The sequence below is a fragment of the Strix uralensis genome, chromosome 11 (genome assembly GCF_047716275.1).
Source record: "Strix uralensis isolate ZFMK-TIS-50842 chromosome 11, bStrUra1, whole genome shotgun sequence".
Classification (NCBI taxonomy): Eukaryota; Metazoa; Chordata; class Aves; order Strigiformes; family Strigidae; genus Strix; species Strix uralensis.
In genome coordinates this window covers 23,465,393-23,490,151 of record NC_133982.1, presented here as the reverse complement: position 1 = coordinate 23,490,151, position 24,759 = coordinate 23,465,393, and the positions used below count along the sequence as shown (strand labels likewise).

At 40.3% G+C, this 24,759-nt stretch overlaps 1 protein-coding gene across 2 annotated transcripts in view; it reads left to right on the top strand.

Moving 5' to 3' along the window:
• Nucleotides 1-22,907, top strand: part of LOC141948293 (tropomodulin-2) — a 36,666-nt gene extending 13,759 nt beyond the window's left edge. For both annotated transcript variants that reach the window (XM_074880550.1, XM_074880548.1), the window contains exons 4-10: nucleotides 10,467-10,589; nucleotides 12,821-12,907; nucleotides 15,561-15,691; nucleotides 16,308-16,415; nucleotides 16,676-16,819; nucleotides 17,146-17,290; nucleotides 19,350-22,907. In XM_074880550.1, the coding sequence (XP_074736651.1) occupies nucleotides 10,467-10,589; nucleotides 12,821-12,907; nucleotides 15,561-15,691; nucleotides 16,308-16,415; nucleotides 16,676-16,819; nucleotides 17,146-17,290; nucleotides 19,350-19,384 (773 nt within the window). In that variant the 3' untranslated portion in view covers nucleotides 19,385-22,907. The remainder of the gene's footprint in view (nucleotides 1-10,466; nucleotides 10,590-12,820; nucleotides 12,908-15,560; nucleotides 15,692-16,307; nucleotides 16,416-16,675; nucleotides 16,820-17,145; nucleotides 17,291-19,349) is intronic.
• Nucleotides 22,908-24,759: the final 1,852 nt, after the last annotated feature.

Below are 24,759 nucleotides of genomic sequence, written 5' to 3'. Positions count from 1 at the left end.
GCAGCATATTCTTTAACCTACTTTTTCCTCCATCGTAACTTGCACTTACTGCTATTCACAGGGTTGACTCTGAGCCCACTGAAATGTAGTGACACTGCAGTGATTCTGCTGGTAGCAGAAGTGATCAAGCACATACTGTAGAGAAAGGAAAGTATGGATTTATTACCAGTTGTTTCCAGTCTCCTACACACAACTGTGTTAGAGCAGCTACCACTTGCAGGTCTCTGCATATTTCTACCAACTCCTCCAGTCAGGTCTCACCTTACTCATAGTTACTGACTTAGGGCTAAGACTTTGCATTTTGCACTGTAGTCATGTCTAAGATCTCCAAACATGCTGAAACATAAGTACACAAAAAAACAGTCGTGCGTGGAATCGCATAGACCCATAGGACTAGCACTTGATCTGCACAAAACTAATCCCTGTATTGTCCCTGACAGTGTTATTGTACATACTGGCCTGTTTATTCTATTTCAGTTTTCTTTTGATGAGGCTAAAGCAGTATTATTCCTACGCTTGCTTCCAGACGCCCTTAAAGTGCTTATTAGTGCTGCTTATTCATTGCTGGTGTCTCCGGTGTGGAAATACCACTGCTTTACAAACACTAATAATCAACATTTCATTCTTCCCTCAGCACAGAATGACTTCAGCCATGCTAGCATTTAAAGCTATTGTTATTTTGGCTTTTGATTCACTGCGATCATTTACTTCAAAATTACAACTTTAAGAATTATCACAACTATGAGGTTATGACAGCATTTTAGGCTAAAGGAATTATCCTCTTAATTTCTCCCATTCCCTGTACACCACCAGTTCCTGACAAAATCCTTGGTATCAACTTTAGCAGATTAAGTCATATGAAAACAACCACATGTTCTGTGATTTCTGCAGTCAATTTACAATTATAATCTAAATGCAAAGAATTCTGCTAAATTTGCTATGAAGTCAAAGGCCAAATGTTGTGGAAATACCCTTTGTTTCTTTGTTAATATTAGAAATAACTCAATCTGAGATCTGATGAGGTCCAGTACCTTAACAATTGGGAACAGGATGGACTGCACAGTGTCATCTTTGTGCTGCTTTAAGGGAACTGGTTTTGAGAAAGAATCTCTTTATTCTGAGCTTGGCATTGGTACCTGAGTATCTCTTCTGCTGCCCCTGGCTTGCTTGGCAGGAGGTATCCTACAGAAAGACCACCAAATTTGAAGCACTGGGCTTTGCTGCCTCCTTTTCTTGTTCTCCTTCCCCCTTGCTCTGCATTGCAAAGACTTCATGCAGAATCTGAGCTTTATAAAACATATGACTGAAATCTCCATCTGCCAAAGGTACTGAAATCTTCCCATGAATCGTATGATAATCCTGCTAATTGGGTGAATCTGGTGAAATGTGATGAATGTTGCACAAAGGCCATGAGTGGCTGGCTCTGGATCCTAGAATCCATGCTTGTAACTGCAGCATTACTTATTTTGACACCCTCAATTGGAAAAACAATAACAGAATCACTGTATTAAAATATTAATTACTTGATTTGCATTTATGAGAAGATATTTTTCATGCAAGGAAATAAAGCAATCCTGCAAAGACATTTCCAAGATATGATACTGATACTACATGCTAGATTTAAAGTCACATTAATTGAATAATAATTAGTATTCTTCCAAGCTTAGTAATTAGTTCAGGATAAATAATTTACATTTCTAAAATGTGTCCTCAAAAGAAACTAAAGAAGGATATTTCTTGAGGAAAAGTTTATTCCTCATCTTCTGTATGCTGATGGTCTCTAAGGTGTATTTACAGATTGGTAAATATTTATAATATTATATATCCCTGTTGAATTATTTCTTTACGTTATAGCAGCACTGTAATCTAGCCATACTGTAAATAGCCTCAAATTAATTTTACACTAATTCTATAATTTAAAAATTTAGTTCTGGGGCAGCTCTAAAATGCATCCGGTTGCGTATAATTAGAAATGAGAGGTGTTGATGCCAATGTACCATTTGGCACTATTTACCACCTGAGAATATTTGTGTGTCAGTAGGATTAGAATATGTCAAGTGTTGTTTAAGCTTTTGCCAGTGTTTTGTATTTTGATATTTGTCTGCCACTGGGAAAGTATTTATTTTTTTCAAATTTAGGAAGTGGAATGCTTCTACCAAACGTTGAGCAACATTTCTACCAGTTCCTACATTTATTGTTCAAATCTGATACTGGCTTGAAAATTCAGTGATGAGCTGAAAATAAGGTGGCATTTAAAATATCCTCCTTCCAGAACAGTCTCTGCTACATCATTATTTTTTATCTACTGTCTCTGCCTCTTCTTTTTTGTTGTTAATGCCTTATTAGAGTTCTTGACCGAAAAGCAATACCAAACAGCTGCTGAAGGACACAATTCAGTTGCCTGCGTTGGTCTCTATATGCTGAACACAACCATAAGGTTTTGATTGTGCTAGAAAACAAGCCAAAACAAATTCCAGAGCTGACAGGGATATTCAGAGTGGTTAAAACACAGGAAATGTTAAATATGAGCTCAAGGTGGGGGGTTGATTGTGCAGGGAATTGCCTTGTTTTTGATTGTAATCGTGGTTTCGAGAAGTTGGAAATGTTTGGCAAAAAAAAAAAAATCAAACGTATGGCATGTATTAGGGTTTTGGCCCTCTGCCATATTTCAGCTTGTTAACGTACTACATTAATTACTATACAAAAGAAAGTTTTAAGCCTGTAGGGGATAGCTCTCACATTTCAATGAAAACGCAAGTTTCGCGCTGACCCAGGGCCAGAATGGTCACAGCCTGACAGGTGCACACCCAAACTGTCCACCAAGCAATTTTTCCAGACTGCTTTTACCCCCCATCCTCCCTAACACAAGTCAGGGATGAGGACTTCATTTGGATGTCCCCATGGTGAGCGTGTGCTCCCATTGTGGTATTCAAATGATCTAGTGGCCTTCAGGAACTGTTGTGCAACACAGCTGTTAATCGGCCATTCCCACAAACACAGGGTTTGTTATTAATGAGCAACGGAGGTATGGGGGGTTAGGGCTGATAATTGTAGCCATAGTGAGTGGCAGTTTGTGTTTATTTTATGTATTTTTGGATCAGTTCCTACTTAGGATAGATATTCTAGAAATCCTTATATAGAACCTGATGAACTACCAAAGTTACTTTTGACGCACTGCGTTCAACACAGATAGCTGGAACAGCCGGTTATCACACTTTGATCACTGTGAAGCCTTTTCTGTATAATTTTCAAGTTCAGGAATAAAAAGAAAAGGTGGAGAAAGTAAGGGGCAGTGCAGGCACAAAATATTAAAGAGCAACGTCAGCGCTGCATGTTTTCTCTCACTGAATGCAGTATGTACATCTGATCTTAGTTAAGATCCGAGTACTACTGTAATACAAACATAAACTATTAACAACATTTCTGTTCTTGCTTTGTTGCAGTGGTTCTCTTAACTAGATGATACTAATGAAACATAATTGAAAAAAGTTCTGTTGTGAAATATCATTCGATATGAAAAGTTGGCCATGCCATTTTTAATTGCTATGAGAATTGCTGTTTCAACCCTTCACCACTATCCCCGTTTTCTACAAGGTCTTCTGCTCCTTGCCAAATCATTTCATTTTGGATCTGATCCAGTTCTCATCAAAGTCATGGAAAAACTCCAGTGGATTGGGCTATTATTATTTGTGGCTGGAAAGGGAAAGGGAACATGCTGGTATGTGATTAAATGCTAACATTTTTAGCCAACTGATAAAAAGGAAAAGGAAGAAAATAAGGATGATTAAACCAGAGAACTTCTGGCCAAGCCCCTGTTTTCAGTTGCTCTGGCACAGACCATCTATCCTGCGTGTCACGCTGTGCCAAGCAGAGTATCAATACACACCACTAGTAATAACGACAGTCATTTGCAGAAGGTCAAAGTATTACAGTGGATGCTAATGAGTTCCAATTCCAGTTTCTCTGACACACTCTATTTAAAAAAGTTAGGGGCTAGTTTAGAGACACGATATCGTTCTTGGATTGACAAAGGCAGTCTTTTCACTCACAACGCTGAAATGGTTTGTTTAGATTTTTGCCACCTTCTTCCTGTTCTTCAAGGCTTAAGTTTAGAACCGAAGTTTGCCTCTTAAAGCATTGAAAGTGCTGCAGTTGCTGACAGTAATGCCTCTAGCCAGTGCCTTTCACTGCTTGCTTTTGTAAGACCCTGTTTTAGTTGCTTATGACTTTGCCAAACTCGCACAGTTCATGCTGAAATTTCCCATGCTGAGAGTCTGCCTCAGGCTGAATTTTTGGAAAGTGTCAGCAGAAAGGACTTAGCTGTTTCCAAGAAGAAGATTAGGAGAAAACACATTGTTTTAGCCATCTAGAGTAAATTTTTCCAGCTGTTTTTTTATGAGCTGCAGTGCCTCCATGCTTTGAAGAGGGGACTTGAAATGTGTGCCCTTTGCAATCTCAAGAGAAATACACTTGAATTTGGCATCTTCAAAATATTGTACTTGTATATCCAGTTTGTTATAGCGTTCTTGAAATAGTCCTCCTGCAGTGAGTATTAGTCATGTCCTCAGAGCTTCTGCCTGCATGTGCAGACAGCACATGTGACGGCACAGCAGTGCCCAGAGAGACCTGGCGTGGCTGGCTGGAGGGTGCGTGGGCTGTGCGGATGCTCTTTGGAATGGCTCATCTGAGGGGCCACTGTCACACCAGAACCACAGGCAGGAAGACTCTCTTCTGCTCTCACAGTGCTTCCCTCACTTTGTAAGGGCACTGTAAAAGGAGAAGAAAAGAGTAAACAGCCAACAGAGAGGCTAGTGCAGAGAGGTGGTGGGATTTGAGGAGCTGTATGAATATGTTCAGGATGAAGGACTAGATGTGGCAGCTCTGGGGAAAGGAGCTGTAGAAGAGAGCAGTGGTAAGGAAGAGAGGCCACAAGGAAAGGAGATGGTGGGAAGGGTCAGGACTCAAAGATGTGCAAAACCAGGAGACAGAGGAGATGGGAAAGGCACAGGGCAATGAGGAAAGGAACAGAGGAGAAGGATATGCGGCATGGGAGAAAAGAGGCCAGAGAGGAACATAACTAGTGTGACATCTGGCTCTGCCCAAGTTTCAAGGTTCTTTGAGAACCTGAGACCCAGCGGCACAGCTTGACAGCACAGCTTGACTCTCTTCCTCCTCTGCTGCCATTCCACATCAGACATAAGAGCTTTCTGCTCCGTTGGGGAAGCAGGTTAATCCAGGTGGTAATCCAGAGGACTGCTGTAGGACTGCGGGGATCCTAACTGTTGTGATAATCCATGTGAGGGTCTGATGAAATTCCAGGCTTCCTTCTGGTTTAAAGATTATAGGTTGGCTTTTGTCTATTTTTATTTGAGAAAGTATACTTTTCAGAGGAATACTTTAAAGGGTATCGCTATGGTGGCAGAATCACAGCACGCTGATCAAAGTCAAAGATGCCGGTGCAATTAACCTTACACCTTCTGTATATGCACAATAGATTTAATAACTTTGGAAAGCATAACTTTGCAACCTTACTATTCCATCATCATAATTTTTAAGGCATAGACTATGCAGACACTAATCCAAGAGTAACAGTACAGCAGCAATTATGATACTGCATTTTAATTACTGCTAGCTTTCAGCTTCACACTTGTTTGAACTTGGCCTGTTTTCTTTTTCATAATACAAATTTATTCCTGGTAAGAACCAATTTTGTAAGGAGGAGTTTAAGTAAGCCTCAAAAGAAAAGAATAGTGCAAATGGAAAAACTGAATCAGGTGCCTGTGATTTATGCAAGGCAGATTTCCAAGATTATTGAATTTCACTTCTAAGGTCAGTGTAGCATTCTGTAATTGAGAATAAACAGGCACTCACTGTAGCCAGTGATTCATTGAAAAGTAAGAAGTAGTAAGTGTAACCAGATATTTTCTTGAAAGTACAATAACACGAACTACAGTTTATAGGAAAAGAAAGTACATTACTGTTTTACAATTATGGCAGAAAATGCATTTGTATTATAAAATTAAGTGACTATCCTTAATAAAACTGATGCTAGATAAAAGGACATTTTTACAGCTAATACAAATGGGCTTATTTCCCATTGCTCAGTGCTTTGTTGAGTTTTGGCTTGTACAAGGTGGGAATTAATACTAAGTATTTATACTAAATAAAAATGGTGGCAATTTATATTTATTCACAAAAGTCTAATGACAGAAGGAGGAAAGCAGGGAGAAGACATACCAAAAATGATGTTCCAAATGCTGTAGACTATAAATGCAGATGAAATCCTCAAAATGTTTTTTAGATTGGACACACTAGTAAAATCCTATCAACTATGCTATTCAAATTCCCTTTTTTCCCCCTTAGATAACAATAAACAAATCAACTTACTTCAAGAAAATACACTTGAAGTGGTTCCCTGCTCAGTTAACACATTTTCCTGTAGATGTGCATATGTGGTTACGTAGTTAAGTATTATTGTATAAGGAGATGAAGTTAGGGATACATCTCTTCCTTGTTTTACTCTGACATTGCTTTTATGGGGGCGATTGCATAGTGCAGGAAATCAGAGCTTGCTGAAACCAAGTGGCAAAATTACATCTATGGTTTTATGACTGTACCTAGTGTATTTCTTCTTTTCATAGAATTTGTTTTCCTTTTATCTCACTCTGCATTACTATGTCTCTCTGTAGTCTTTTTTACTGAGTCCTTCTCTCCGGTTTTCAATGGATTTTTTCCCCAAGCCTCTTTTGAGTCAAACATGAACCATATCATATTTCAATTTGAATAGAAGTTTTGCAGTGTGTGTAAAGGAATAGGCCTGCTGCTAGACTGAGCCAGCACAAATCTCTACTCACTGCACTCACAGTCAGAAAGTCTCTGGGTTATAATAAGCTGCATCAGTTGTCATCCAGGTCACCCCAAGCACTTATCCCAGTTTCACAGAAAGAAGGGGAGAATTGCATTGATTTACCCTTAAAATTTCATATTCAAAGAAAGCACTTTGGATTCCAGATGTTTTGGGTTTCTATGCCCGTGAAAAAATAAAATTATATTTAATGCTTTCTTCTTTTTTACTGGAATTTAATTTTATTTTGCAGTTAAACATGAGAATATATTATTTTTGTACATAAATGTGGTTATCTGTGTTGTTAAAGTTTGATATGTATAAACATAACTTTTGTCACTGTGTTTTTCATTGGTGGAAAGATAAGCTATTACTATTAAGACTTAGCACAGAACACAAGCGTATTTTGGAGGCAAAATGTATCACAGCCAACATTAATTATACCACATGGAATGTTATAATAAAGTACCTTCTAAAATACAGTGTGAATGGAGAGAGCACCAAGAGCAGCAGCCTTTCTTCATAAATCTCACTTTAAAATCATAAAATGTCACTATTCTTTTAAGGCTTCTTCCAAATAATAAATTTTAAATTTAAACTGGACCACTAAAAGAAGCAAGCCACAATCCATATTTTATTTCATCAGTGAATTCCATGATGGCACTATGTAATGAATTTACAATGTATGGATGTGGAACTAGGAGGGACCTCCTGAATCTTCAAACTCTGTCCTTAGAATAATGAAGGAAAACTGGTTGACAGCCATCTATAAACACAGACACACAGTTTTGCTGTTGGTGGACAGGTAATGAATTCCTAATAACATGCTAAATGCATAAGCTTTTCTAACCTCTATCTGCTATACTACAGCATCTCTTCACAGTGGGATAATGCAAAAGAATGTTCTTATCTAGATAGCAAAAAAAAGAATATTTTTAAAACGCCACTGGACGCCAGCAAGGCTTGCATATATTAAAGATATATATTACCATCTTTGACATGACCTTGGCCCTTTAAATATTTCATAGGACCAGTAATAGAATTTTTTTCTAAAACATTTGCCAGGAATGCTTTAAGTGAAACTATCACTGGGAGTCATATACACATTTAAAAAGATTTGGGCTGCTATCCAAGAATTACATATGCCTGAAATGCTTAAAAACTGTATTCTTATATATGTGAACTGCACAGAAACATTATGAGCCAGTACTGGTTTCCATTACCCCTGGATTTCTTGCTACACAAGATACTTGGCTTACTCACATCCAAAGTTCATAGAGAAGGACCAACTGTCTTACATATTATGTCCAGTTTACATCAGACTCGAGGTCCCCTGTCCCCTTACAATGTTATATGTGAAAGTATAGACTTCTGTCAGTATTTGTTAACAGTGTGGCTGGGGTTTGGGTCTGTGAAGAATCACTTAATTGCCTGATGGAGATGTTTCATGCAAGCTATGGCTCTGTGGAGTATAGCTGTTAGGGGATAGTATTATCAGTCAGGATAAAGATAAGTAGCGTTCCCTCAAGATATCTCAAACAATCTACAGATGACTTGAAACTCATGTGGAACCTCCAGTGATCTGAAAGGAAAATATTTTATGGACAGTACTCCTCACTATTGATTGTTTACTCAGATACTCTGATTACTTTGGTCTTCTAGCTTCCAACATAGTAATGAATTTTTTTCCTTATGTGTTACCGTTCCCAGTCAAGCTGGCATCAGGTTAAGTCTTGGTCAGCGATGTCTGGAAGCTGCTATCCCACACTTCAGATTGAGTGGTAGTACAAAGAGAGCCTGAAATCTTAGCACCTGTGCTGTTATGAAATCTGGAGAGCATGACTAATCTATCTTCACAGAGTATTTCTCACTCCAGATTTCCACTTGACTTTTGTTTGATGTTGCTGAGATGGCTGTGTCTGATTCATATTACCCAGTGCGTGGGGAAAGTTAAAATGATTCTTACCTTTGGCCCACAAAGGCTTTTATCTTCTAGAAGCCTCTTCTTAAAAAGTTACTTAAAATATCACATGAAAAATGAATCATAATATGATACTACTTTGTCTTTCTAGATAACCTTCTGTCCAGTTTTGTACTCAGAAATTATTTAGCCTTGGTACAAATATCTGTAGGGTAAATAATTCAAAATCCAGCATCAGTAAACCTTGACAGAGTTTCAGAAATTTCCATTAAAATTTTCTTCTGAGCTTATTCAGTGACCTCAGTCATGGAAGCTGACAGTACAGAAATTGCTGCAGACAAACTTGTATGAAAGAGATAAATGAATTGGGTATTATGTACATGAAAATGATACTTTGGACCATAACGGGGAAAAATTTAGCCACAAAAGGATGACAAAGCATCTGTAATTCAGCACTAAATATCAGAACTGCATTTATTAATGGTAACAAAATAGTATCACTAATATAGTTAAAATTAAACTATTTTAGAGATATTTCAGAAAGCCACAGGATATGCTTCAAGCATTACATGCAGAGTTAAAGTTGACAGTGGGCCAAAGCCACCTGCATCCAAAGGTCATCACAGCTTCATTACAATGGGATTAACTAAAGCCTGCTTGAGAAGTAGTTGTTAGGGACAAGGTGAGGGGAACTACTCCACGGTGGACAGTAGAACATAGGAATTCACAGAATTATCAGAGCAATGACACCGTCTGTTGCATGTGGCATCACCTAATGTATTATTGACTGTGTGCGTTTGGTACAAGAAAGTGTTGAGTGGAAAAAAGGCCCAGCAGCGCTGGTGACTGAAGTGCAGCCCTAGCTCTGATTTAAAGGGCCTCTCTCCAGGCATTTGCTGTTACATCATCACACTACTGAGGTTAAGTATAATAGCAGGCTAAAGGAGTAGTGGGAATTTTTGTGTTGTTTCTGGATTTGTCCTACAGTTTTCTCATTTCAGCAGAAGGGCCAGGGATCTCAGTCTTGGGGGAATATTGCATGGAAACACACACCTGCTAACCCCAATGTAACAGCAGCATACAAAGAGAGACAAATAGGTCAGGAGTCTTTCTTGGGGAACATGTGGTTCAGTTCAGTTCAGACTTTTCAGGCCTGCACAGATGATCAGGATATGCCTATTTATGTGAATGATCATCAGGAGACACAGAGGAAGAATACTCGTGGAGAGGCTGGGAATTAAACTGAGTTACTGGAAGAGAACAGGTTTGCTGAGCTTTCAGACACTTGCATGGAATTTGTTAAACTGAAAGGTTCTTGCAGTAGAGTGGTTTTAGCTGCTTCTAGTGCCTCTTTTAAATATAAGGATGAAATCTCTGCAAGCTTTTTGTGAATACCTGATGCTGCCTATTTAAGGCCACAGCAACTTCAGAAAAATGCTGGCTGTGACTGCTCCTGGGGATTTATTTTAGGAAATTTGCTTCCATATCAACAATCACCAACACAGAGCAAAAGTCTGCACCTTTTATTTTTGCACTCTTATTAAGATCCTGGTGCAGAGGATAGCATCAAGAAAGGAAAACATGCACTTGATAATATTTCCAAGCAGTTCTACTGTCACAGACCTATTCCCCCCCACTGCCAGGAGGCAGAGGAGTTGTTCCAATAATTCATTACTCACTCTGGCTTTTTTCTTCTCTTAGGAAAAATATTTATTCCTAAAGAAAAGCCCATAGAAACTCGTACAGAAGAGAAAGTGACCCTGGATCCAGAACTAGAAGAAGCCCTGGCCAGCGCTTCAGATACTGAGCTCTATGACCTTGCAGGTTAGATAATATATAGGTATGATACCCCTACACCTCCAGCTTTTCTCTGCCTAGACCTGCCACCAGGAGTGTCTCATGATCATCTCTCAAGTACCGGCTGGTTCACAAGTGGCCAACCTGTGGGCACACATTGCCCGTGATGGCTTCAAGTGTGACTCGATAGCTGCTGCATTTTAGACTTCTCTCATCTACTTAAAATTGATGTGTCAGGCAAGGGGAGAAGATGAACCAGCTAACATGATTCGGGGAAAGGAAGGGTAGATGGTAGACTGAAGGCTGGGATGCTTGCATTGTGGTGGAGACCATTGATCTTACTGCATTTGCATTGTTCTTAGAATACTATTGCTGCCTCCTCTCAACTCTGACATCCCAAATGGCAGGATAAACTTGTTAGAGGGTGCAGTGAATGAAGATCCTGCATCCATGAGGAAATCTGGAAGCTAATCCCTTCAATCAGAAAATTGGTTGCCAGCTGATTAGACCTGGGTATCTTCTCCACTTTTAATTCTTTTCCTTTAATCCAAAGTATAATCTCATGTTCTAGAGTGTGCACAAAGGAAATAATTTTGAGGTGTATCCACTTGCATAAATAATATTTGAACCTACAGTATAACAAAGGCCAATCTACAGTTCTTGAGCCGCCTGTGACTTTCAAGCAGTTTCTATCATGGGTGTGTCACATATTTATGCTAGTAGAAGAGAATGATCTGAATCCCTCATTTGGGAAGAAGCAAACCAGCCAGAGCTGCTGAGATTAATGTCAATGGGCCATCCTAAAATCCTGCACAACCTAGTGTTGAGACCTCCCTGTGGAACCATTGACATCTCCTGCCTTGTCCACCCACTTCAGAGTGGATCCTATCCTTCCCTGGGCTGAGATCCATAGTGTACCTTTTTTGGGCCTTAGTCTCTACGAAAATTTTGGTGGGAGAATTGGAACACTATTGACATTTTTTTTGTTTTCATTAGGAAAATCTAAATGAAATATTTCAGCATATTACATTAATCCAATTCTGGGTTAGATCAACATTAAACTAAAAACTCTTGCAGCTACTATATTGTCCTATTGGAGGATGTGATCTTGCCATTATCTTTGTAATTCTTGGCTACACCACCCATTTCTGAATGCATTAGTCTTGGCTCTGACTGAAATGTGAAGCATCACAGGAGTCACAGAATTATAATGCAGCTGGCACTTCTCAAACAGTCTTAAGTTCATGGAATGAAGTTCCAAATTTTGCTCAGCTCTGGTCAGTATCCAGCCATTCACAACAGAATTTGTAGGTATCAAAGTCTAATGAAAAACAGTGAGTAGCTCATCTACTGCTGAGAGTTCTGAAAATAGACTGTGACAGCAACTAGAGATATTTGCTTACAGAACAGAGTATTTTCCATAAGAAAAAAATGGTAATAAATGTAAAATCTACATCAAGTTAATAACTTTTGATTAATGCATGATCCTATAGACTAAAGTCCAGTTAGATAATTTCTGGGAAAAGTATCAGCAAACAGCACGATTTATTCTCTGACACCATGGAAGTTCCACAAAAGATAATATTGCAGCTTCTTTTATGGAGTTTTGGGTTTCTCTTGTCATTGCTCTTGTAATAGTTTATATACTCACTATTTATTTTAAAGTCCTGGAATACATATTTTTTTTCCAAGCACAGTAGCATCCATGTGCTTCTATAAGAAACTCCAGTGTGAATGCCAGTTTATTAAGCTAACCACACATACAGTCAAATTCTTCTCAGATATGCCAAATGATACAAAGAGCAATAAGAGGTTTAGGTCATATATTAGGGGAAAAAATTATTGGGACTGTAGCACTGAAACAAGTTACCCAAAGAGACTGTGGGCTTTCCATCCCTAGATATTTTCAGGATCCAGCTAGACAGAGCCATGGCTGACCTGATTAGTGCTGGCAATGCTCCTGCTTGAGAGGGAGGCTGGACAAGATGACCTGCAGAGGTTCCTTCCAGCTGACATTTCTGTGATATGCGTACTATGTTGATTCAGTTGTTCAAACATCGATACTAAAAATGTCTGTATCTCTAGTATTTAGACCCCTAAAGACTCTCCCTACAAGCAGGCAAGCATGACTCAGAGTTAATATTTTATAAGGGGGTTTTGTTTGGGGAACTAAACTCAAATTTGTAGCAGGTATTTTTCTTCAGTCGTTGTTCCTGCCATTAACATTGTATCCTATTGCTGGTATTTACATATTTTAGCTGTTCTTGGAGTGCACAACATGGTCAATAACCCAAAATTTGATGAAGGAGGAGCCCGCAGTAAAGATGGAAAAGGAACCGTGAGAAGTAAGCAAGCAGATTTCTCTTATGTCATCTTTATGGACTTGTACACTTATAGGTTGGGTGTATTGGTCTAATTTAGTGTAATGTAACTGGGCCTTACCTTGATTGATCTAATTAATCATGAGGGGTAGCTCTTTAAAGTAAATACAATCTTAAAATTCATTATAATGACAACAGTACTGTGCAAATAAATCATTCCTAAGGAGCTTTGTTTTCCTAGAGAGCATTATCTGGCTCTGCAGAGGTGCTTGAAAGGATGGGAGTATTTAAGAAGCCAAGACATACATATTTTCATTCCACTTCACTTTAGGCAGCAGACAGAAAACATAGCCAGCTGTAGCTAAGAGGTGGCCACAGCGCAGGCCAAGCCATCTCACCCCAAGTACCTACATTTACACAACTGAAAAATGACTTGTAATCACAGGGCAGAATCCCTGGCAGAGTCACATCTGTGACCAGAGTCACGTCAAGCTGCATTCACAGGGAGGCAAAGGCCGCATGGATGTGCTCCTGCCCCGGCTACTCTTTCTGATCTGCTGCCTCACCTTAGTCCTGTGGCAGCGTGTTTAAATGTGGCCCGTTACATGGTTCCTTCAGTACGTGGGAAGCATAATCGTTCAGGAAATCCCCCAACAGAAACAGCTATAGTTACTAGAAACAAATCCAGAAATGTTTGCACTAAATAAACAGACCTTTGGTGAATCAGATCTTAGCTCAGCCACTGACAGGAGTCTGGATGGGGGGAGAACTGGGTACGTCTGAATTCCAAGTTTTTCTTGAGAGCTGCCAAGCCTTGATCCAGAGCTTCACATTTAAGACAAAATTGTGGAATGCCCTTTTCTAGGGAAACAGTACTAAAAAAGTGTTTTCTTCTTGTAATGCCATGAGAACAGCAGCTATCTTTACCAAGCACTTTCATTTCCATCCTTCATTATTAAGGGGAGGTGGGAAAGTAGACAGGACACCGTGTCACTTCATTTTTCTCAGGATTAAGACTGCTCTACAAGCCTCCCCAGTGGGGCCCTGTGTGAGCTGCCATCTATCTCATAACAGGCGACTGCATGCATTACTAATCCACATAGATTTCAGAATATTTTTGTTGTACTGAGTCAAAATGTCAGCTATGTGAGTCAGCTAAACTATGCTCCAATCGCAGACTTCAGAACCAGAAAAATCACTGTCACATCACTATATTCTTTGGTTCAAAAGCAATATCTTTCCTTAGCCAAGTGAAATGCTTCAGTAAAAGAGGGAGACATCTCAAAAGTTCCCCGTCAGTGTGGCAAAACAGCACCATGATTAAAGAAACAAGATAAAACTCATGGGAAGCAACAAGAAATAGAAAATGAAAAATACTGCTAACTCTAGACTGAGTGTATTGTGATGTCTAACCTGAGGACAGTGTGCAAGTCTGTCCTTAGTCCCAGCTTGGCAGGGTGCTGCCACAAGTGCAAAAAATGCTTTGCTGGTTTTTGTTTACTTCCCATCGTTGCATCCAAGGTGAATTCTCTATATGCATTTTACCAGTAGTTTTCAATTCCCTACTCCCTAGGAAGGCTGGCGTGTTACTCAGGGACATGTGAGGTCTCTTGGGGAATTAGTGTTTTAAAAAAAACGGTTTGGAGTGAAAGGGAGCAGAGTGAAAACCAGCTCAAGGTTTCTGTATGACTTCATCTCTACTAAGAGTATGAGTTCTAAAAAAATATTTGGTTTTCTTTTGGCCCATGATATGACATGAACTTTACCCACTGCACTGAACAGCAGTCTGTAGTACATTGAGACCTGAGCACAAATCTTCAAAATCACTCACTGTCTGCAACATAAAATAAAAGGGTTTAAACATATTTGTGGTCAGTAACATATTCCTTTCTTGCCTCTAGTGGCTTGGGTGGTCAGGGTTTATAAATTACTCTCCACAACTACATGCGTGGGAATTAGAAGTACTAATTGTGTTCTAAGTCATCATTTTAATGCATTTCTAAGAATATTTATAGCTCATAGCTTCCAGCAATAAAAACTGTATCTGTTTGGACCGTGAATACTCAAAGACTTCATAAATCTTGGTGCTGGCAGACGGACTTGCTTTTCATGCTTTGATAGTTTTATTATTTAGAAAGTGCAGATGTTGCAATTTTACAAGAGCTAATTGAATTTATAGTAAGGCTGATAGCATCAGCCGAGAGAAGGAAACTGAGGGGCCTCCTGATCACGTTCCTTTAGCACAGTCTATTCATAGGTGCATGGACATTTTCTCACTAACGTAATGGGCAAGTTCTGAGCACACCTTCCTTTACAGATGTTAGACAAAGAAGAAAGCAGCCCTTGCAGTATATTACATCTTATACAATAGTCTTTAAAGCTGCTTTGGCTCAAATTAATTGTACTGGGACTTTTGTACATAAATGAGGAATTTGCCCATGATGATACTGCCCAGCCTCTGTGACCACAGCCTCCAGTGACATGCTTCTGGGTGCACAGAAGGTGCAAAGGGCATGGCAGGGATAGCAGGGCTAATACTCCTGTTTCCAAGTTTTATGGTTCATAGAAACCCTTTCTTGAATGCTACAGTACAAACGTAAATGGGAATTGAAAAGCCAGACTGTTACTGATGATGCCTGTTCCTCACGTCAACATTTCATGAGATCTTGTGTTGCAGATGTGGTGAAAGGTGAAAAGGTCAAGCCCATCTTTGAGGAGCCACCTAATCCTACCAACGTGGAAGCAAGTTTACAAAGGATAAAAGCAAATGATCCTAGTCTCATAGAAATTAATCTCAACAACATAAAGGTAGATACTATGGTTTCATTTACATCGTCATAGGAGGGTTTACTCAAATATTTCCAAAGCCCTTGCCTTTTATCTTCAAATTTTGTCTCTACTGTTCAGAAGAAGCAAGACACGCAGGAAAGGGATGTGGAGGGAACTGTTGTAGAGGCTCCAAGGTCGTCAGTGCCTGATATTGAATTAAATGCCAATTAAAAGCCCAAGGGGTGACTCCCTCTGACTGCCTGCCTTTAGCAGACTGTAAAGCAAGATATCTCATGGGCACTATATAATCGTGACCGGTCAAATTCAATTAGCCCGCACAGGCAAATGGAGGGGGAGCTGGCACGTGGGGACTGAACAACCAGCAGCAAAACAGGAAAGTAGCTCAGAGACTGGTCACGTGCTTACATTGGCCTGACCCAATTAAAGGCAGTGCTGACATCACATCCTAGTGCAGGCCTCCACGGGTCTCTGAAGCAGAGGATGCTTTGTCCATTCTGAGATACTCTTAAAAGCATCGGGGATGTTTAAATTACATAGACTGTGGCTATTAGTCAATCAGTTTGATAATAATTAAAATCAGTGTCTACCAGTGTGACCGGCTTTCCTAATTACTGGATTTATCTTCTTAATGTAGAATATTCCTATTCCAACACTGAAAGAATTTGCAAAAGCTTTGGAAAGCAACACGCATGTGAAGACATTCAGCCTTGCAGCTACTCGAAGCAATGACCCTGTAGCTATTGTAAGTTTAAACACTGCTTGGAAAAAAACCCACAACAATTTTTAAGTAGGTCTGTGTCTGCTGTAGGATGCATTCTTCATTTTCCCTCGCAAAATTTCCCTGTGCAAAGAAGTGTAATCTCGTCTGATCTACCTCTATGTTCTTCTAAGCCTATTTATGTTTTATTTCTTTGTAGGTACTAAGCTATGTTTTGCAGATTCCCTGTTTTTCCATGAAACTCTCAAGATGTTATCTCATATTCTCTCTTTTTGACCCCTCAGGCATTTGCAGATATGTTGAAAGTGAACAAAACACTGAAGAGTCTGAATGTAGAATCCAACTTCATCACTGGGACGGGTATTTTGGCACTGATTGATGCACTGAAAGGGAATGAGTCCCTGACAGAGATTAAAATTGACAACCAGGTAAAGAGAGCATTGAGTGAGTCCACTTTTGTTTCCCTTCTATATGGATTCCTGGAGGGTTCTCCTAGAGGCCTCTGGCAAAGTCAAGGCAGCCTCTGTGGCTCAGTCATTCTGAAGCTCACATCCTGTGCCCATGCAGCCAAGCAGTGGAAAACTTCTAAATAAAACTGGTCAAAGCCAAATATAAAGCCCAGAGCAAAATCTCCAGGGACAGGATTCTCTTTGTAGTCTACAGCACAGTACTGAAATATAACCACCCATTTCTCTCTCATATGAAAACAAATATTTTCTTTTCTTTTGGGGACATTTCATCACATCACCAACAGAGGCAGCAGCTGGGGACAGCTGTAGAGATGGAGATTGCCAAGATGCTGGAAGAGAACTCCAAGATTCTCAAGTTTGGATACCAGTTCACAAAGCAAGGTCCAAGAACCAGGGTAGCAGCAGCTATCACTAAAAACAACGATCTGGGTAAGATGCCACTACATCTACTCATCATTTGTTTATGTGAGCCAAGCCCTGACCATCCTAGACACAACTTTTCCTGTCTGTACATAACATTGAATTTTAACTCTACAACTTTCAATCTGCTATGTGAGGGGTGATGCATAGCTCCACGGAATCTAGAGTAGACAACAGCAAAGATCTCTACTGTATTTAGGAGCAACTATTCTTCTTCTGCTTCTCCCACTCCTGGGAAGGGAAGTTACTTCAGTCTTTTTCCAGTCTTTCCTGGATTTCCTGCTGCCCTGTCAGCTGTTCTGGCCAGTAGGTAGAGCGCCAAACCCATCCTGTTTGTTCAGTGAACACAGAAGTCCTCACTTCTTTGCCCTGCCCATGATAGACCAAGCCTGCCCAACCAAGGGAACAAAAAAAATTTTCCTGCCTGCATGACCAAGTACAGGTGAAAAGAATAAAGCTATGCAAGTCTTACCTGAGCGTGACATGCTCTGCTCTGTGTGCTCAATACACAGAATAAGAAGGACATGACTAGGCAGGAGTCATTTACAACAGAAGGGAAAGAAAAAAAATTAACTATGTGTTTTTAATCAATTCTACTTCAAAGTGGGGTGTCGAACCACGATGCCTTTGCTCGCTTTAGCGAAAAACTATTTCTTCACGCATACTTTTATTTTTCTGCAGTTTTAATTTTTAGTAGTACCTAATCATAGCAATGATAAACTGTTGGTCCTGAAACTGTCAGTGTCCTGGAATGGTATTTGAAACATCCCACCAACAAAGAAAGAAACCTTTTTTCCCACTATTTAACCAGTTGCTATTAGACATATGTCCTATACCTAGTCTTCATTTTCCTGCTTTTGTATTGTATGGTTTTGGTCAAGATTTAGTAGGACAGAATACCTAAAAGAATTCAATAAAATAAATGAAGCAACAAAACACTGAAAGCAGACACAAATGACTGATGTTACACTGTAGGCTTTGGAATAATGCAGTCTGTTTGCCAGGAAAGCACTACAAAATAAACCTCCTGAGAGTAAAGTAATGGGATGTTTGTAGTAATATATTGTTATTGACCTTCTGTACTGAAAAGCGTTCATTCATCCAGTTTTACTGCTTTTGTTCTGTACTTCAGTTCAGTATCAGAAACAGGACATGACAGCTTGATCTAACACCAAATTTTGTATCACATGAACGGAAGAACCTTACTAATCTTATCTGGCCAAGTCAGAGGAGACTCGATACATTTTTATTAGGGTATGGAGTAGCAAATGCTGCCAACTAGACCTGCTCTGTATCAGCTGTAATGTATCCTAAGTGCTGTAAAAATTCACATGGGGCTGCTTGTCAAAATAATCCCGCCTGTAACACAAAGCTCATCACTCTCTGCTTTGCTTATGGCAACTTCAACCTACTTGGTTTCTAGTGAGAATCCAGAGTTAATTAATTTATTATTGGTTGATGCAATCAGTGCATGTGAAGTTTAAACAGATAATTTAAGGTCCAATATGATGTTTGCCTTGTTGCCACTACTCATTGATATCAATACTTAAGAGTACTTCAGGTTTTTTTTAATAGGGTATGATTATTTCTTACCAATAGTATACACTTGTGCGATTACAAAAGTTTTTAATTTTTGATGCCCAAGGCTTAAATAACCCAGAGCACTGCCATGCAGGCTAGAGCAGACCAGTATCAACTTAGCTGGAACACAGTGGCTTTTAAAATAACAATAAAACTGTAACAAAAAAATCTAAATGGAGCCATTGGGAAGAAGCACTGGAAATGGTGATTTCATCATCATCTAAACCCTTTAGCTCAGAATCTGATTTTTATAGAAAATGTATTGATATGAACACTTGGTGAAATTCTACAGTCTGTGATATAGAAAAGTGCAGTTCAGATATAATTGTTTTGTTTAGCATTAAGATCTGTTGATTACAGCATTTATGGACATAATTTAGCTGAGTATTTTTTAGAAGCTTCTTCCTTCATATTCATGTTACAGTGAGAAAAGTCCTTAGGCTCTCAGGAAAGCAATGACTGCTCTTTTCTTGTTTTATTGGTCTAGTTCGTAAAAAGCGAGTGGAAGGAGAGCGGCAGTAGCCGTGTCATAGAGGATGCAAGGCAAGATTGGAGGCCACCAACAACTGCAACCTCAGAGTGCCCACTGCTCAGAAGGGAAGGCACTGGAAAACCATTACAATGGGAGTTACTCATTTCTGTTACTGTCTCCGTTTAACCTTGAAAACACAGCCTGTTCATTTTTAACTTTCACAGATAATTTTTATGAGAAAGATTCATAGTTGGTTTGATTTTAATGAAAAAAAATGTTTTGCAATATCTGAAGCCAATACGCAGAATCTTAACTGTGTTACTGAGCATAACATATAGTGACTCTGACCCTTACTTTAGACACTTCTGGTATGTTAAAATATGATCTTGTGTATGGATAAGGGATTCTCTGCTGAAAATAGAAATTTTAGAGCCAAGTTCTGCAATGCCTTATGTTTGTGAATAATCCTTACTCATATGTGTATAGTCCTGCCGAACTGAATCCTGCCATGGGATGCTCCCAGGAGTAGAACTAGTAATGCCAGGATAGGTTTGCAGGATCACACCCCTGAGCCTCTCTCCTGCAGTGGGATCTGGGCAGCTGGAACCACATTGGAACAGCACCCTTCTACCTTCCTGGGTCCCATCCAGGTCCAAGTGCAGGATCACACCTAGACGTATAAACATTGTCAAAGCCTACTTGTTTACATAAGCTTAGGTTAGGTGGATCATTTTGCAATGTTACACTGATATTTGTTATCCTTACTCCACACTGTAAAGTACCATTAGTGCTGCCAATCCTATAGATTTTGAAAGGTTTGGGTTTTTTCTAGACCAACAGGTTTTTATTTGCTACTAGAATGCACAGTTTACAGCTATTAATCTTAATCTAAACAAGTATTCTGAGCAATATTTGTTTTGCTTTGAGCCATATGTTTGACTTTTTTTAGTTCTGGTATTTATGTACATTTGTTAGTATTATAGAACCATTCTCAGGACCTTTTAGATGAAGATTAATTAAATAGTTTATCCAGGAGAGCAGCTGTGCTACCAGAAAAAAACATTAAAAGCATGGTTGTGACAGCTACATAGCTTAATTTATAGGCTCCAGTTCAGGTTTGTCCCTGTATCACAAGGCACTTAGGTAGTCGCATCAGTGCCCAGCTGAATAAGGGCAGATTTAAGCATATGCACAAATGCTTTGCTTAATCAGGGCCTTAACTCAGATGGTGGATGTAATCTTAACGCAGTGGAAAACACTTATGAATCAGCAGCTAACCCCAAGGCTCAACAGCATCAAAATGTTAGTACGAATTCAGTCTGATGTTTCATAGTCTAAATAGTCTAAAACTATTCTCTACCACTGTTTTATCACTGCCAACAGTTGTCTCTAACAGCCAGAGGGTCATTTTGGCTACATGTATGCATGCTGTAAGAGCTAAGGGAGACTCCGGTTAGGTGTGTCACACATACCAGTGCTTTCAGAAAGCTGCAGAAACACACCTGGGGCGAGCGCTGCTACCCAGGAGCCACTTGCCTCTCCCCTGAGAGCTCCTTCGGGACAACAGGGATGAAGCACTGCTTCCTTCAGCCACGTGAGTGGACAGTGCTGGAGGTCACGGTCACTGCAGCGTACTCATGACCCAAGGGGGAGAGCTGTGAGCCACTGGGCACCTGGGCATCCAAGGATTAGACACCAGGGGAGCCCCAGGAGCAGCCGGTACATGTTTGACATACTTGAAGTGATATTTTCATAAACAGAGCTGGGGTGCAAGCTCACAGGATGAATCCTCCCTCCGTGCCTTTTAGAATGGAAATGAGTAGGTCCAAGGCAACAAACACTCTTCCTGTTGGATACTGGTCATCATACTGGGTTCCAACCTGAATAACATACACTTAAATCCCGCTTAAAGTAGTTTGCTAAAGTGGTCTGCTGAGCTGGGATGTAAAGTGCAGTACCCACAGTTCATTTCCCTGGATTGCTCCCAGTCTTTACAATTTCCACCTCTCCTTCCCTTCCTTAGAATAAGGTTGAAATCTTTGCTTTGCAAGTAAAAACCATAACACACAGGGGAATCTTGCTGAGATTTTCCCTGGATCCATGCAGGATTTGCTGTGAAAAACTTTGATATGCCATTAAAAAAAAGGCAAGTTCTGTAACACAGTCATAACTCTGCATGGGCTTAAATAAACAGTCCTTAATAAACATGCGGATTACCAGGGGAATACTGGGCTTTGCAGCATCAAATCTCATGGGTAGGAAGAATCCTCATTCCCCAAACCAAAATATTATGGTTACTGACAAACTTCAGTGATTAGAATCACACTACCCCTATTTTATTCTTCTTTTCCTTTGATCCAGCCAAAGGAATCCCAACTACCAACCTTTTTTTTAATGTATTTTGAAGATTTTTTTTAACAGTTACTTTTTTTTTTTTTAAAGAGTGATACATATATGTTTAAGGGAAACAAGTGCAATCCATTTCTAGTCTTAATTGCCATTTAAAGCATTGGTATTTGCATGCAGCAGCTTTACAAGGATGGATTGGTCTGACTGCTTCATGATGTCTGCAGCACATCATCCTATAGCTTTGCTCAGAGCCACACAAGTGGTTATATAGTCAGGTGGCTCCATCCATGTCAGCTACAGTTTGCATCACGGACGAAGGTAGTTGGCTGGGGAAGGCCCTGTGGGCTCTCCATCCCTTTACCTGCCATACTCTTTGCATAGGCATGCTTTCTCTACAGGGAGGATTCCTTGGGCACTTGAGAGTATCATCTCAAACACCAGCCCCACCATGCGCTAGCAGACAGTGCCTGGAGCTGTGTGCCCCATGACGGGGGACCTGGGAGGTCTGGCTCCTTCCAGCATGCGTGAGGAGAACTCCTAATCCCTGGCCATTTTCTCCAGGCAGCTGCTGCCAGCCCCTGCCAGGGGCCTCGGTGACCAGGGACATCTCTGTCCTGCCTCTTCTGTGTGCTCCACCCAAGGGCTTGGTTGTCACCTGGCCTTGAGCTTCACAAGTCAAACATTGCAACAATATAAAGATCTGTTCAATACAACAACAGCACATGATGGGGATGGTTGAAGGCAGATTTTCATATTAATATAGAATTATTTAGCTGGTTAAAAATCTCTGCAACTAACATGAAGGAGGTCAGGATGTGAGTAGTTATTTAAAATTCTACTTTCAAGCAACATCTGGCATATTCAATGCTGAATGAGGAACAGGGACAGAAGAGTCCTTTTTTCTTGGGCAAACATTCAGGAGTAACTGTCTATTTTTGCACATTGCTTCTTGTGTTGACAGCTTCAGTTTGGTTTGTATTTTTTATACAGTTTTTTCATGGAAAAGCTCAACTTTGTGCGTGTCCTAACATACATGTGAATCATAGCGTGCACTAAGGACCATATGTGTACATGTATAACTCTAGATGAAGATGTTATCTCTGGAACAAAAGTAATTGCATGCGCACAGTGTGGTGCATATTACTCAAGAAGAAGTGAATTACCACGCTATGTAACAGTGACTCCCCAGCATTGTGGTTTTTCTAAATAAATCTTCATAAAGGATTTGGCTGTTGCAATTTCTCATGATTTGGTGCCTCGAATCAAGCCTCCCTTGATGCTCTGACATGAGATTAAGCAGCTTTCTCCACCATGGCTCTTGCAGCTTTCACTCATCTGGATTATCTGCTAGGTTTCACCTTCTCTTCCACCCACATTACGTGCACTGGGCTGGACTTTGTGAATGATGGTTGGGTGTTCAGAACCAGGACTGGGAGCAGAGAAACCTAGATTCTCCCAAGTTTAGCAGATCTCCCAGATTTACATACATAAGTCTATGGGACCTGACATGATGCATCCCAGAGTCCTGGGGCTGATGTAGTTGCCAAGCCGCCCTCCACGATATTTGAAAAGTCACGGTAGTCAGGTGAAGTCCCTGGAGACTGGAAAAAGGGAAACATTGCACCCAGTTTTAAAAAGGGTAGAAAAGAGGACTCTGGGAACTACCAACCTGTCAGCCTCACCTCTGTGCCTGGGAAGATCATGGAAGAGAGCCTCCTAAAAGCTATGCTAAGGCACATGGAGGACAGGGAGGTAATTCGAGACAGACACCATGGCTTCACCAAGGGCAAGTCCTGCCTGACCAACCCAGTGGCCTTCTACAGTGGAGTGACTACATCAGTGGACAAGGGAAGAGCTACTGATGTCGTTTGTCTGGACTTCTGTAAGGCCTTTGACATGGTCCCCCACAACATCCTTCTCTCTAAATTGGAGAGATATGGATTTGATGGATTGTTCATGGATGAGGAATTGGTTGGATGGTTGCATCCAGAGAGTAGTGGTCAATGGCTCAGTGTCCAGATGGAGATCAGTGACAAGTGGTGCCCCTCAGGGGCCCATACTGGGACCAGTACTGTTCAATATCTTCATCAGTGACATACACAGTGGGATCAAGTGCACCCTCAGCAACTTTGAAAATGACACCAAGCTGAGTGGTGCAGTTGACACACCTGAGGGACGGGATGGCATCCAGAGGGACCTGGACAAGCTCAAGAAGTGGGCCCATGTGAACATCACAACAAGACCAAATTCAGGGTCCTTCACCTGGATTGGGGCAATCCTCAGTATCAACACAGGCTGGGGAACGAAGGGATTGAGAGCAGCCCTGCTGAGAAGGATTTGGGAGTACTGGTGGATGAAAAGCTGGACACGGGCTGGCAATGTGCTCTGAAATTATGTGACAAAGCAATAATAGATCTCTGCAGGCTGATCATCTTTTTTGAAGTAAAAAAAAAAAAAAAAAGAGTGCAATTATAAAAGGATGCTGCCATTGGAGCTCCAAAGACTAGATTTTATGTTTTGCAAAATTTAGAATCCAATTCAACTGTGAGCAGTTGTGTGCATAAAATCACTATTGTCTGACCAGGATCTTGCATCCAAAACATAGTAGAAGCACTATATCAAATTATGCCTCATCAGCTAGCTCCTACTCAGAAAGCCTGCAAAATGGGCTTTCTGTGAGCTTCAGGTAGACACACATGTATTTCTTGCCCTCTCTTCACACAGTGTCTCAGCAATTTTCCATATGGTGCCTCATTAGAATTTGACACTGAGGACGTACACTGATTTCTTCCAGGGTGTATGGACCTCTAAGCTTCAAGGGAATCAAGCGCCTTGTAGAGCGCCTAAAGGCATAGACTGAGTTAATGAAATGGTTAAGCTGACCCTTAGCATCTATGCTGCACATTAAAGAACACTGCAAGATACAGATAACTATAGATGCATAAGGATAGTTAAAAAAGAAACCTCAGAACGTCTCTGCACAATGTGCCCTCCGTAATCCCAGAGTTCAGTTTACCCCCATAGAAACAAAACATCTTCCCTACCCGTTTAAAGGCCTTCTTATGTCAATACTTTA